The sequence below is a fragment of the Pseudorca crassidens genome, chromosome 2 (assembly GCF_039906515.1).
Source record: "Pseudorca crassidens isolate mPseCra1 chromosome 2, mPseCra1.hap1, whole genome shotgun sequence".
Lineage (NCBI taxonomy): Eukaryota > Metazoa > Chordata > Mammalia > Artiodactyla > Delphinidae > Pseudorca > Pseudorca crassidens.
The window spans coordinates 129,670,550-129,686,292 of record NC_090297.1 but is presented as its reverse complement, the minus strand read 5'-3'; the positions used below and the strand labels follow the sequence as shown (position 1 = coordinate 129,686,292).

Here is a 15,743-nt window from a genome sequence, read left to right as displayed (position 1 = left end):
GTCCTGGTCCACAGTGGAAGAATGGAAGGGAAAAAAAATAATGAAAAGTTGCTATATCTAAGTATATATGGGTAATGGAATTATGGGTGATTTAGTCTCTATTTTTATCCTTTTAAATATTCCCTGTATTTCCTTAAGGAGTAATATTTCTTTAAAAATTAAAAATAAAAACTAAAATGAATCTTGATTGAGGATGAAAAAATGGAAATTAGCTATGTAGAAGGGATGACAATTAGAAAAGGCAGTATTTTGAGATAAGTTTTCAGCAGTTAGCTATAACTTGTCCTTTTATAGAGTCGTGTGAAATTAAAAAGTGCTAATTATGGAAGGGCAAGTTGGTGGATATATAAAGAAGCAGAGACAATAACTTAACACTCAAATTATCTCTATAAGAATCCTTGATGTCTTCCCTTAAAGTCTTCCAGTCCACTGACTATTCCAAAAAAGGCAACAATAATCCTAATAATCCTTCGAGATCTTTCATTTAAAATCAACTAATGGAAACCTGATAATTTACTATTTTTTAACATCCAGCTTTACATGAAATTTTCCTTTCATTCATCTAGAGAAAAATATACAATAAATAAATTATTATGGTGTTCAGCCAGACTATATGGGTTCAAATGATGGCTCTCCTACCTCTGATATGGAGAAGTACCTAGTGCATGGAAAGCATATATAACTGTTTGCTTTTATTCTAATGAACCAAATGAAGTATGTCTTCAATAAAAGTTTCAAGATCGTTTATTCATTTTCTCACCCATTTGACTAAACCTGAGGAAAACCAAAATGCTCTGACAGGTTAGTTTAAAACACCTTTTGACATATGACAATGTCAAAACCCATAAAATTCTTTTTGATGTAGGCACTCTTAGCCATGAGTGCAACTATATCCATTAATTTTCTAACATACATTACCAAGAGCCTACTAATAATGTTATATATAAATGCAGAATTATAAACTCTCTTTCTTAAATTTTTTTTATATTTTGGCCGCACGGCACTTGTGGGATCTTAGTTCCCCAACCAGGGATTGAACCCCGGCCAGGACAGTGAAAGCGCCAAGTCCTAACCACTGGATTGCCAGGGAATCCCTATAAACTCTCTTAAGTCATATACATTTTAGAGTTGCATACAAGTGTGGCTCTTACATAGCTAGATCTTCTGTTTCACTGCCTATTAGAGCACTACAAAACAGGCCTGCTTATTTATAAGTGAATCAATTTTTTCAGACTATAAGGTTATCACTTATTGAAGGAAAGTTTAACAAATGCTTTTGATGTTTGAAAACTACATTCAATATTAAGTATTATTGACTCCACATTTAAAGGTAAAATAATGTATGATTATATACATTAGCAGTTGAATAAAGAGACTAGGAAGTAAGTTTCATATGCAAAGAATTTTAGCCAAATAGGAAAAGGTGGAAATATAATAAGTATGTAGATTAACTGTAAAAGGTAAGAATTAATTAATTAGAAAGAATAGTTCTTTGTTTCATTTAGAGTGAGGTAATCAGTTGACAAACCACTGGAATCATAGAGGAAAACTCAATATCTATGGTTTTACCCATATGCTGGAAATTTTCCTGATACTTGGGTGAATCAGGTTGAAATTAACAATCACTCCTCCTTATGAGATCCTTAGCAATGATAAAAGCACAATGTTCTATTACTGTGAGTATCATGTACCAGGTACATATAATGTCTTATATCAGGGGTCAGTAAACGTTTTTCTGAAAGGGCCAAATAGTAAATATTTTAGGTTTTGTAGGACATAAAATCTCCGTCACAACTACTTAACTCTGCCATTGCAGTATGAAATATGAAGTCAGCCAGAGGTTGATTTATAAATGAATGGGTGCAACTATGTTTCTATAAAAGTTTATTTACAATAGTAAGCAGTAGACTTTGTCAACTCCTATCTTATACTATAGTTACTTATATGTGGTCCATCTATCCCCTATTAGTCTATATGCTCTTAGAGAACTGAAAATCTGTTTTACTTATAAATCTCACTATCTTGCATAGAATTTAGTATAGTCCCTGTATAGTTTTTACACAGGAAAAACCTGATAAATACTTAAGGAACAAATGCATAAATGATTCTATTAATTAAAAAATATCAGGTATACATCATATGATTAGCTTAGTAGCAGACAAATTAAAACCTGCCTGTCACTAAAAAAGCCTTCATAAAGTGAGATGCCTGTCACTAAAAAAGCCTTCATAAAGTAAGATTCATCGATAATCAATGACAAATATTAGGGAAAAACTAGTAGTAGTGGTCTAGGATGATACCTGAGTTGGTAGAATATGTCGTCCCCATGTACAGTCCCTGAAGCTACTTCTACCCATGTTAATATTCTTGTCCTAATCTCAACGCTTATACCTAACGATTTTACTCCAATTAGATTTAATCCATATAAAAGAATATTTAATTTTTAATATACTGCATCCCAAAGTTATTGTGTATTTCTCTCAACGATAGTATGTTAAACACTGAACATTTCCTTTCCTTTCATTTTAGTAACTTCTCAAGTATCCCAAGGTATCCTCTGAGACTAAAGCATTTAAACACATGGCTAAATATTTACGTCAATTCATCTTTTAAAATTAATCAATCCCTCTAATTCTTCAATCTATTGCATTGTTCCTAAAATCTCTCCCTCAAATCCTAGAAATTAGATAATCTGTCCCCTTGCTTGCTTCCCACAATTCAATAAATTATTCTTTGGACTTAAAAGCGTCCAGGAGTATCTGTAGAACCACAATTCATGTCATATAAAACACAATCAATAAATATGTATTGCCCTAATTTGTTGATATGGAATGCAAACATAACTGGTTAATTCAGACTGCAGTAATTTGAATTTTGCAATGACTCATCTTGCAAACCCTTTTAATGAGTACCATAAATTAAATAGTCACAAATTCTCACAAAAATCTTAAACGTTTAAGGCAACAAACTTCAAATAACTCAGTAGAATGCAGTTATATTCAACTGATGCATATACTTTCGAAGGAAAGGTTTCATCTAAGGACATTTATAAGACAATCCTGTGTTAGCCTAATTTGAGTTCCTTTAATTTTTCTATAAACATATTATTTCATTGAAAGAAAACTGAATTATATATTAATAGGGTTTTAGGTAAAAAACCACTAATTCAGACTGTTCTCTCTGATTCCCTGAGTACTATTTTTTCGACTGTACACAAACATATATAGGACTTTATAAAGCACTGTAGCCAGAAATGTCAAAACCTTTTCCATCATAATGCTTCAGAAAAACCCATCCCATTATGACTTCAACAACATCCCAAATCCATTACAAAGAACATTCAGAACACAAAGTGCACAGCTATGACATGTTTACTTTTCAAAAGCAGTTATATGGATATAGTAGTGTGTTTCTGACAATTCTTCATCAAGGTTATAGTTTTTAAATACATAACTAATACAGTTGAATTCAGTCTATATAGCTCTCAATACATTCTGCAGATGTTTTCAAACTGTTAATGTTTTTAAAAGGAGAGATAAATTTTCATTACCCTCTATGGATAAGAAATTGCTTTAAGAAATATCAACACAATTAGCAGTGCTGAGAATACATCTTATTAAAAATTTCCATGACCTCAAAATCCCACCTTCAACATATAGTCAACCTTAAGGTAATCTTTCCCACTTTAAAAATTAAAAGATAAAATTTTATACGGAATTTTCCTGTATCAACTAAGTCTTCATTTGCTACTCAAGGAAGAAGGGTCAGGTCACTCAACCACCAGCCATCCATAAATACATTATTCAAGAACTTTATCACAGGCAAAACTATTGCCGCACAAGACATATGGTCAGTAGTATCTCTATCTGGTTATGTGATCTTGCGAGGGTCACTTAAAAATCTTATCTCAGATTTCTATATGTGAAATGAGATAGGGCGTACTCACAGAAGCTTTTAGAATACATCTAATTGATAATGACGAGGGCGTTTTACATGTTCAAAAGCATTTTAAGCTTTTTCAAATTTTAACGTGCAGCGTTTTTTAATTATTTCTTAACACACTTGATAGGAGAGGCAGGTACTTGTCTCCATTTTCCTCACTGCACACAGAATCATTTGAATATATCTCATATTAACATTCCAAAACTAAGACATTATGGGTAATCTCACCAAAGAATGTTACTTCAAATCCTAATAAGTTTTCTATTAAAAAAAAAAGATGTGTACCTTTAACTATGGCAAAGTAATTAAACACTCTACAATGACTACAAATTGAGCATGCAGGGATTTTTTTCTAAGTTTGTAACATTGGCAAAATCATTATAACAAATACACACATACCCACATGCACACACCTTTATCCTGTCCCACAAATAAATGCTACCACAGGATGTCCTGGACTTCGAAATCTATAAAAGTCAATCAAGGTATAGTCCTCTAATAAATTTTAATAGTTTGTTTAATGATAAGTGTTAAATCACATTTAGAAACTGAGAAAGTAGGGCTGTAAGTGAAGCTGATGATTGAAACAACAGAAGCCATTACAAGATCCATTTAATAATAAAACACTCTAAATGCGAATCTTTAAAATGTACTTTTCCAGGCTTATCTCCAAGTAAATACACCTAAAAATCCAGTAAAGTTTTAAGACCTTGGACATGTAATAAGTGTTTAAAAAAAAACTGTGTTGGGGCAATAGAAGCAGAAGTGTGATAAATCTAATCTTTGGGGCTGTCAAGTTTTTCCTCAAATTCTGTTTGAAGAGAGCAAAAAGTTAAATGCATATTTATTTGTAATTTTTGTTACATTTTAAAATCTAACTTATGGAAAGAACATTTCACAAAAACCTAGGTATACAGAAGTTGATTTCTTGCAAATAAGAAACTATGCTTTATTTTGAAATTGGTAACTTAAAGCAATTCTAAAGACAGAATTTTGAACCATCTTTTCCTTGCCAAAATAATAAAATTAAGAAAAATCCAAATATAATTTAACTTGTTAAAATATTAAAACAAGGATTTTCAGGATTTTTTTAACCTGCTTCTTCACAAATTATATTTTAACCTTAGCAAAATCTATCATTTATAATATCAATTTTACCAATTTACTATTTTTAATTATAAAACTCCTGGAAGAGTAAATGGAATAATAACTGTGAAGAGGCTATTTATTATTATAAAATGTATAATCTAATACCTATTTTAAACTTCAAACTCTATTAGAAACATAAGTAAATGTTTTAAAACTGTATTTTACACAGAGTAAATACACGCACACTTGCTTGTGTCAGGCATAACCTCAGACAAATGCACTGGTCATCTCTTGCTACAGTCTGCACTGCATTCAAAGATACATTTTAAATTTTAAAGAACAGGCTATATAACTTTGTACTTGATTTGTTGTATGTGGGCCTTCCACCTAAAATAATGCCACCACTTTGAATTTATAAAGTATATCTGGGCACTTTTTATCAACATCATTTATACTTGCTTAAGTAGAAAACAGTAAAATTGGAGTCAAATTTCTAAAGTCAAAGATAAATGTGATTTCTCTTGCATAAAGGAGCATTTGGGGAAGTTTTAGAATTTAAGCAAATATTTCCATTCAATAAATTCTACCATTATGCACTATGTTTCTTGATATTTATCACCAACATATTTTAAAACTTTACAATCTCCAAAACTAATCTGGTGGTCCCATTTACTATAGTGAAGATACTGATATCACATATGCCTTTCTGCTATCAGACATAACAGACTCCTGCTGAATTTATTACTCTGATTTTCTTCACCTTCATAGGGAATCATAAAAACATAGAATAAAAGTTACCATTAAAAAGTTATAGATATGATCTTTGGGGATGGGGGACTGAAAGCAGAATCTTGCCTATCTGTGAAATGCAGTTAACACACCAGCGGGACCCTATTTCCTTAATGCAAGGTCATCCTTCTGTTATTTAAAGATGTGAAAAATGCTAAAAGGTGCCATCAACGGTGCATTAAAAAAATGGTGCAGTAGAAAAGTGGTAGGTGATTGAGATCCCTTTCAGATTCAGCAAATAACACTTCAAACTGATTGTGCTGAAGCAAAATTGTCAAGGACATCTAATATCATAAGCAGAAGGGCATCAAACTTCTCTAAAAATTTTACGTGAAATAGCAAATATTACACAAGTCAGAAACTACATAAACTGTCTTCAAAAGAATATAGTATTGAGACAAAATTGGATAATGTTACTTGTAGGATCAACCAAGCTTTTGTGAAACATCAAAATATTTTTTAAACAGTCAGCATTCTTTTTAACAAAACAATTTTCCCATTATAACGTAAGTAAACGCTCACTGTAAAAAACTTTTAAACAGATTAATAAAGAAGAAAACCTAATCACATCACTTTTAATATTTTAAAAGACAATCATTTACACTATTAAATAAAGTTAAAATATTTTAAATTATAGAGCAAAACTAGCCCTGGATAAAACTTTCATATATAAGAAACACTGAAAAGGGGATTTATATTTTTTTCTTTTCAAGTCATTTTGTTTTCCTTAGTGTCTATATATTTGGTTGATGATTATGCAACTTTCTACATATCCTTCTAATCTTAACATTTTACTCAGGTAAAAGAGCAACTTTTGGAACCTATACATCAGAATAGAGCATCAACTCAGTAACATAGTCTCTTGTGCATTGTGATGGTCCTACCTGGACACCAATGATGCTACGCTCAGCATGTTATACAAGCAAATTCCCCACATCTTAATCTTCTCTGTTTATCGCATATTTATAACTTTTTCACATCTAATGATTAGCTTCCAGGGTAGGGAGAGACAGAGGAAAGTCATTTAATTTAAGGCAGCAACATCATTTCTAATCTTCATTATAGAAGATACATGTAGAGCGAATCTATTTATTAATCTTTGTTTCTTCAAGGTAACAGGTACATGACAAAATACCTTAAATTCCATTTTAGTAAATGAGGAAAACTAAAATGTGAAGACAAATGGCAAGATATTCCTGAACAACGCTTTCCTTCTATTGCCAACCCGATGAAAGAAAAATATTTAAGCATATTTAATACAATAAAGTAAGGAGGTAGGTTAATCTCAGAATCATTCCTGTCTCATCCCATCATCTGCTTGATGGATGTCTTTAATCTCAAATGATGTCTTCATGTATAACTATTCCTGGAAAATGAGCTTTCAGAGATTGTGGAAGTTTTCTACATTTAAAAATATCTGAGTTTAGGCCAAAATCTGAGTTTAGACAGGTTTGGGAAAAAAACGCCGTTTTAGAAAACTCTAATTGTTATAAAATACAATTTTCTTAAATTGCAATTAGTGATCTTTAAGTTGTGATGGCAATAAATCTGGCATCCACAAAGATGATAAAACAGGAGCTACCACATTCCAAATACTTTCTATGTGTCAGGAGCCATGCTGAACACAGAGATTACTTTATCTCATTTAGTCCTCAAATCCAGCCTAGTAGGAAGGTACAAGTCTCTGGATCTTCCTGATGAGAAAACTGGAGACGTGGAACATTCAGTATTTTTCCTAGGGCTAAACAGCTTATGAGGGCCAGGATTTCAGTGCAGGTTTCACAAACTAGTAGGTTATAAAGCCTTCCAACACTATATAACTTTAGAAACAATGCCACAGATAACAGAACCTTTAGTAATAGACTACATCATCATTGTTTGGTTGTCATTTATAACCAAATTGGATAATTACCATAGAATACAATATAATAAGAATAATGGTTATGCTTTCTATTCTTAAAACATATTCATCTAAAAGACAGAATAATTTCAAAATAAGTATTATTATATAAACACATATTAAAATATGTCAAAAGCAAGTTAAGTGGCTTGCCCTAGAGTTGCACATGAAACATTAAAATAAATGAAGAATCTAAACTGAGAACTTGCCTTCTAGAGGCTCTCCTTTCAGCCTAAAACAGAGATTTCCTTCTCCACTCTTCTCCTTCAAAAAACATTTTTTTCAATAAGAAATTTATAGAGACTTGAAAAAGATATTCAATGAAAACTTAACAAAAATGAACAAAAGTAATGTCAAGGGAATGTCATGCCCCAGGGTTTCAGTTTGATTGAAGACTAAACTGGTAAGTGGGGGCTTACCAGATTGCTACTTTAATAAAAGAGATTTTTAAGATCAAGGAAAAAGATATCACAAGGAGAGACCTGAAACGAAAGATTTAAGTGAGAAAAAAAGAAAACTCAAACAAGTTCTGTAGGGAAAAGGTATAGACAGAGGTACAAAGGTCTGGAGGCTTTAGGGGGAAAAGGCAGCACAGCATAATGGTTAACTGAGTGTGAATGAACCTCAACCACTGATTAATTGAGTGACTGACTTTGGATAAATCACTGTTCTTTGGTTTCCCCATCTTTAGGATGGGGATAAAAACAGTACCTATCTCCATGGGTTGTAGTGAGGATTAAATGTTTTCATATATGTAAAACTTCACACAGTGCCTGGCATATAATTATTGTTATTAACTACCATGAGGAAAAGCCAGAAGAGGAAAATGCAATAAACACAGCCTCAGGTTTTCTAACTATACTTACACACCAAACTACAGGATCAAAATCTGATTCCCAAATAATACATATAATGTTCAAAGTTCTATTTATGCCACCTGAAAAGTCAGCAGCATTATGTTTCCTTGAAGTTTGTTTTCCTTAAACGGGTCTGAACTCAAAAGGCACATTTCAACTTATCCAAGATGTCAATGGCAAACGGGATGAGAATTAATGTAAACAACCCAAACCACAAAAATGTGAAACAAATTTTGATTCCCCAACAGTAAACTCTTATTCTAAGTGTTTTATTAAACTGAAGCAAAGTCTGATTTTGAATACGTAGAATACTGTTTTATTCTTTATTTTAAACCTTCCTTACATGTTTAAAAATATACATGGGCTCAGAACAACCTCAATAAAATGATGACATTTCTTTTACTAAAAGACCTCTGAAGTCAAACCACCAGTGTGCAAACATGTTTGGCTTCCAATTTGAAGAGTCATAGGCACATTTCACTAAATGCATTTCATAAAATAAAGAAATAAAAAATGCTGAGAAGAAAAATACTCAGTAGTTTGATATAAATTTTAAAATATCTGTCAGGCAGGAAACTTATGGTAAAAAAAGTAAGATTTAGATGTTTTAGCACTTACACCTGCTTCACTACTAATTTCCCAAATGCTGTTTTGCTACATCTAAACCCCTGACAATTTACTACACAATTCCATGTAGTACACTAAAAAATAAGTTAATTTAATCTCTGAATATGAAAACAGATCATTACAAAAGAAAATACTGACAGTTCTTACCTGTATTTGATAATTAAGTATATTTTATTCTCAGCATCACTAAGAATGCAGCTTGGTCTAATAGAAATATCTAAATAACAACTACACAAAAGTATTTTTCTCTTAAAAGAAGTTTTTGTATATTTTTGTCCAATGTTGATGACTTAAGCAACACTGATCTATATAGTGTGCTAAGAAGACATTAGGCACAGATCACATAATGTAATTTACATTTTCTTTGTTGTAAAAAATAAAGTATGTGCAAATGCATTACCATACAAATAATTAGCAGACACAACAATAAGCTTTGTAAATCTAACACAAAAAGGTTAATATTTTACTCTTTAGAAAAAAAAAGGACACAAGTATCTTTAAGAGCAATACCTCACTTTTGAGTGAGTACTCTGCATCTGCATTAGAATTATCTGTGAATTAGCTTAAAGAAAAACAAAGCTTAACTATAGCCCCTGCAAAAAACAAAAAGACACCACTTTGGGCACATGAACTAATTCAAAAGAAAACAAATAAAAATGTTTCCCAAAGCCATTAAAAATACTTAACACAATATCTCAAACAACCTATAGAATGCTTTTTTGGAAGGAATAAATCATTCAACATTATGACTTTTATATAGTAGATTCTTTCATTAGCTAAGACACTTCTGGATTAAGGTGCCAAAGGATGCAGATCAAGAAAAATGGAGAGAAAAAAAAAAGCTGTTAGGAAGGAGGAGGGAGCATAATTTTACGCAGAAGAAACAAAAATACTGTTTCTTTTTGTTCATAGCAGAAATTTTGTGCTATGGATACTATAAAAACACAAGCAAAATGGTTGTGTGGCAGGTAATAAAATACAATGCTTACTATGCATCCTCCATGGAGAGACCGTTTAGGGATTGTAGATAAGTGAGTTTAAACAAGTACACTTTGATGCAAAAAATTATACTTTACCACATATATAATATGTAGCATTTTTCTGTAAAGGGCAATTTATGTAAGTAATTTCCACAAACACAAAGAGAGTGAGAGAGACAGAGACAGAGGAGAGAGTCCAGTCCCAGAGAGAGACAGACGCCAGGGGCTTTGCTCATGCCCTGTGGAAGATCTGAGGTACTTTTCCATCCTCAGTGTTTGATTTTGCCTATTACTGCACATTCATACTCACACACTACAATTATCTCACGAGATTACCCTCTACACATCCTTTTCTTCAGGGTTTTTTTTTTCCATGGAAAAAAAAACCTTTAGTCCCTTCCTCTCATAGTCAACTATTCTAGTAAATATTTCTCTAGTGGCAAATTTCCAGATGAAGCAAGAATACAATCCCAAACTACTGTCAGACTACATTTGATTTACTGTGTGGTTTTCTTCAAATGGAGCAGGAATTAGCCCGTTTCCTAGGTTGGGGGTCTCGTGCTTCCTGATCCTTCACACACATACAAGACGTGCACATTGTCTCGGACAGTCTTCGGAGGCCTAGCCGGAAAACACTGTTGGAGAGGCTGTATATTACACAGTTACAAAAACTATTACTTATAGCAAGCCAGGTTGTTAGGAAGGACAGTGTTGGATTGTCCAAGACCCGGGAGCTTTCTAGAAGAAAGTATATGATATACGGGAGCCAGAGCATGTAAAACACACTGGTTATCCGAAACAAAACCATGGCGTAGCGACGGTCAGGGCTATGCCCAGTCTCTCCAGAGGCAGCGACTTCGTGGCTAGGGAATCGGGCCCTCCGGTCATTTATCTCTTTGGTGTGCTGCCGGCAAATTGTGAAAATGTGGAAGTAAGTGAAGCAGACAACAAAGGCAGCAGGAGCATAAAGTAAACAAACAATAAAGCCAGTAAAATAGACACTGGTGAGCCAAGAGGTGGCACACCATTCAAAAATGTCACCGTGGTAACCGGGTTTCCCCCAGCCAAAAAAGGAAGGCAAGAAAATTAGGCAAGAGTAGATCCAGATTAAAACAATGCAAATTCTCAGGCGACAAGGGGTGACCAGTTGATTGTAGGAAAGAGGCTTGGTAATTGCAAGATAGCGATCCACACTTATGCAAGCAAGACATGCCATAGAAACACTTTTTAGAACTGAGATGATATATCCAAAAACCTGGCAAGTCAGTGACTCGTGGATACCCGTGGAGTAGTGGAGAAGTGAGAGAGTAGGAACCAAGCAGGTAACTCCAACGAAAAGATCAGCATATGCCATTGTCTGAATGAAATAGCTGGTCGTATAATGGTGTAAGAGTGGAGCACAGTGAAAGACAAAGATGACCGTTAAATTCCCAGCAATGATTAGAAATGTCAGCAAGACAATAACAACTGTCTCGAAGATGCAGACGTCCACCGCACTGTAGTGGCCAAATCCAAGTGGGCAAGAGTGACGTTCGGACACATTCAAAATGCCACTGCTCATGTTCAGGATCCTCCATTCAGTCCACCTGGATTCATTCATGGCTTGGAATTAAAAGAACCTGCAGCTCTGGCTACAGCAAGCAGGTGCCCTGCCTAGCATCTGCTAAACTCTGCCCATGAGTGTCTCAGAATCAGCTTCAGTAGACAGTGGCAGCGCTTCTGTCACAGCTGAGCATCCCAGGGAGTACTCAAGTCTCTTCATCAGCCTCAGTGCAGCAGTAACACACCTCAGCTTTGGGAGGGGGGAGGAAGGGGGATAAGCTAGAAAGGAGGTGAAAAAAAGGTCACCGATTAGCTTCCTCCGGTGCTTTCATACAACTTTTTGCAGACACAAGGCACTTCTAGAGAAAATGGACTTTTCAATAATACCTTGCACTATGAAAAATTAAATCTGTAAAAGAAAAAAAAGCAATTGCCAAAGGAAGAAAAGCTCTTGTGGGCCGTTTGTTCTCCTCAGAAAGGTAGTTTCTTAGGGATCAACTCCAAAGAGTGAGAAAAAAACCTTAAATAGGCTCAGGCTTCCTGTTTCATCTGTCAGGAGAAATGGATTCATATTGTAGAATTTAAATAATTAAGATCTCAGATTTGGTTGGAAAGCTAAGAAAAAGTTCATTGTGGCAAAGTGTGTCTTTGGCTCAGTTCAGGGTTTGATGCTGGTGGGTCAACTTTATGATCCATTTCTCTCTCTTTTCTCTCAAAAGCTAAGAACCCCCTTCTCCAACAAGATTAATTCTAAAAGACTCATCTCTACTGGGGCACAAAGGAGCAGAACAGCAGTAATGGACTCCAGATTGCCCTGTAACTCTCATAAGAGAAAAAAAGCATACTTCCAGTAGAGAAGATAATACACAATGGGTCAATACTGACAAAATATGAAAAACTTCTGAAGTTTTAATTCTGCATGCATTTTTTGTAAGCATTCAGATGAAAAGAGTTTTAGTCCATTACAGTTCCTGGTGCTACCACCAGCATCGTAATTTATACTCCTTCCTTTTCAAAAGGAAAATAAAATCATTTTTGCTATTAGTTTCAGCATCAATAACTGAAAACAACCTTCATTATCTGATACACCACCTTCCTTATAATGGAGCATGATCATAAAATATACAGCTCAAAGTTATTTCTCACCTTTGCAACCACACCTATATCTCACAAATATGTGTAAATATATATGAAATTTAGACAACAGAAACTTTCCTATATGCTCTGAGCTTCTGACTAGAAATGCTGCCATTATTTATTACTTAGGTATTTCTAGTAGGCTTTCTAATCTATATTGCTATATCTTTTCTGTTTTCATTAAATGATTAACACATTAAATCATTACTTCAACTAAACCTTTTCAAAGTGGAAAATTACCTTGTTTGTTATATTTGCAGTTATATAGCAGCCATATGTTAAGAAAATGCCTCTTCTAGTTCTGTGTTCTATTTTGAGCAAGTGCTCAATTAATGCAGGGGCCATTAGATAGGTTATAAGATGTTCTTGTTTTAAAATACTTCTAAAGCATCAAGATGAGTTTAAATCCTAGAGTTTGAAATACTGAAAGACTGGCAGGATAGAATCCATCCAAAATGCTTCCAAGGTCATTCTGATATGAGGTTAACATTTGTCAAAAGTCTTTTTTAAAGTACAGGCATTTCAGAGAGTCTCTTGTCAGTCTTTGCTGTCATACCTTTCGTAGAAAGAACATGCGTTAGAAATAGAAACATTTCCTTCAGGAACAATGCAGGAGCTTAACAGAAAGCATTCTTCTTAAAGTTATTTTCTTGTGCACCACCAAGGCATTCAGGGAAGTCCTTCTTCTTTTATAATAATAGCCACAGGATATTCCTCCTTGCACATTCCTAGTTTCACTTATCACAAAATAGTTCTTGTTACAGGAATAAAACAATGCTTCTCACCTATATTCACTCTTATCAGCTGCTAGGCTGGGCTGCTTGATTCAGAAGTCCGATTTACTGTGATGCAGTTACCGAGATGCTGTCGGTGTATTCCTCACAGTCTCTCAGTATCACTGCCTCCACCTGAACCGAAGCCCTGCTCCTCCTCCTCATCCTGAGCTGATGCAGAACTCACCATCAGAAAGGTGACTCGGTCCTCCTGCCCCAATCAACAGCACAGCCAATGGCTACTGCAGCTGAAACTGTCACTAGGTAACAGTTGCCAGGCACATGCAGGCTTATAGACTTACTCGGCAAGCTCCGATCAAGATTGACAAAAGAACACAGTGGAACTGACCGATCCTTATAACATATTAATGACATGTATGAATTTCTAGAGGTATTTTCCTTATAGCATGTGTAAAGATTATTTCCTATGAGCAGGACAGAAAAAAAAAAAACCCTGAGATACACCTTTAAACCCTGTAGAGAAACTACCACAAGGTACTATGACACTAAAAAGTCAGCAGTAATCTAATGCTCATTGGCAGAAAAAACCTATTAATTATTAAAAATCGTCTAAGTCTTCATGAACTCAAGTGATAGAGCTACTATTTTTACTCTTTAAAATATATTTTGATTAATAGAAGTTATTTTGTAATCTCTCCAATCCCTGCCACACCCACACTAAATTGCTGAATCTGATGTATTTAACTGTACAAACAAAGCATTGGAACTAACACCTCTATACTAAAATCTATTTGCTGGAATATTTAAGATCAAATATGACCTCAGAAGAGAAGACATTAGAAATAAATGAATGAATGCTTAATAGAAAAAGAGTCAAAGAACTTTGTCATACAGTGCTTGAGCTACTCATACCCAAGTCAGAAGAAAGTAATTAAGCTCATTTATATAATGGAGGTTAAAAATATTTCCATTTGGGGCTTCCCTGGTGGCGCAGTGGTTGGGAGTCCGCCTGCCGATGCAGGGACACGGGTTCGTGCCCCGGTCCGGGAAGATCCCACATGCCGCGTAGCGGCTGGGTCCGTGAGCCATGGCCACTAAGCCTGCGCATCCGGAGCCTGTGCTCCGCAACGGGAGAGGCCACAACAGTGAGAGGCCCGCGTACGGCAAAAAAAAAAAAGAAAAAAGAAAAGAAAAAAATTTCCATTTATTTTGACTTACTATAGACAAACATTCACTATTTTAAAAATATTTCTTATGGGGTCAGCAATTTTCTTAAAGTAACTTAGAATTACCTTACACATTATTTCAGAATTGAATCAGGAAATTTGAGATGAAAATGGATAATCAACACTTAGAGCACATTCTATGTGCCAAGCATTATGCTATATGCTTTACATTTTTGTCTCAATAAAAATATTAAATCTCTATGAAGTAGATACCCATCATTATCATTTTCCAAAGGAAGAAAGTGCGCACCTAGAGAAGGTAAGTATAACTTGCCCACTATTACAGAGCCATGAAACTAGGAATGAAACAGATCAAAATTGTCATTCTTGGGCTTCCCTGGTGGCTCAGTGGTTGAGAGTCTGCCTGCCGATTTAGGGGACACAGGTTTGTGCCCCAGTCCGGGAGGATCCCACATGCCACGGAGCGGCTGGGCCCATAAGCCATGGCCGCTAAGCCTATGCGTCCGGAGCCTGTGCTCCGCAATGGGAGAGGCCACAACAGTGAGAGACCCGCGTACCGCAAAAAAAAAAAAAAAAAAAAATTGTCATTCTTAACACCATTTTGATGAACTCCTCCTTCATTCCCTCTTTTTTCCACTAGAGCAGCTAGTCAGGAAATGTCTAAGAAGAATTATTTTGGATTTCAAAAAATGATTTCTAAATAATAATAAATAATAGATCTATTCTTTCCTCCATGTTGAACTGCCTTTCAGGAAGATCACATTACTGTTAAAATCTTCAGGGGGTTAGGTGGAATAAAGAATGGAAGCATATTGCTCATTACCAGAAAAGTGTATGAAATAAGTTAGAATAACAATCTTAGAATGAGTACCATATTGAGATTTGAAAGTAAATATTTAAATTTAATATAAAAAGGCTAGAAAGTCCTATTTTACAGGGAAGCATTTTGACTTTTAGGG

General features: G+C 34.6%; 2 protein-coding genes across 7 annotated transcripts in view; both read right to left on the bottom strand.

Annotated features, from left to right (window-relative positions):
* RABGAP1L (RAB GTPase activating protein 1 like) overlaps positions 1 to 15,743 on the bottom strand; it is a 687,421-nt gene that overhangs the window by 445,912 nt on the left and 225,766 nt on the right. The window lies entirely within an intron of this gene.
* Positions 8,829 to 14,521, bottom strand: GPR52 (G protein-coupled receptor 52). Its single transcript, XM_067728711.1, has 2 exons — positions 13,104 to 14,521; positions 8,829 to 12,005 (listed from the first exon to the last, which is right to left on the bottom strand). The coding sequence occupies exon 2, from the start codon at positions 11,782 to 11,784 to the stop codon at positions 10,699 to 10,701; it is 1,086 nt and encodes a 361-aa protein (XP_067584812.1). The 5' UTR covers positions 11,785 to 12,005; positions 13,104 to 14,521; the 3' UTR covers positions 8,829 to 10,698.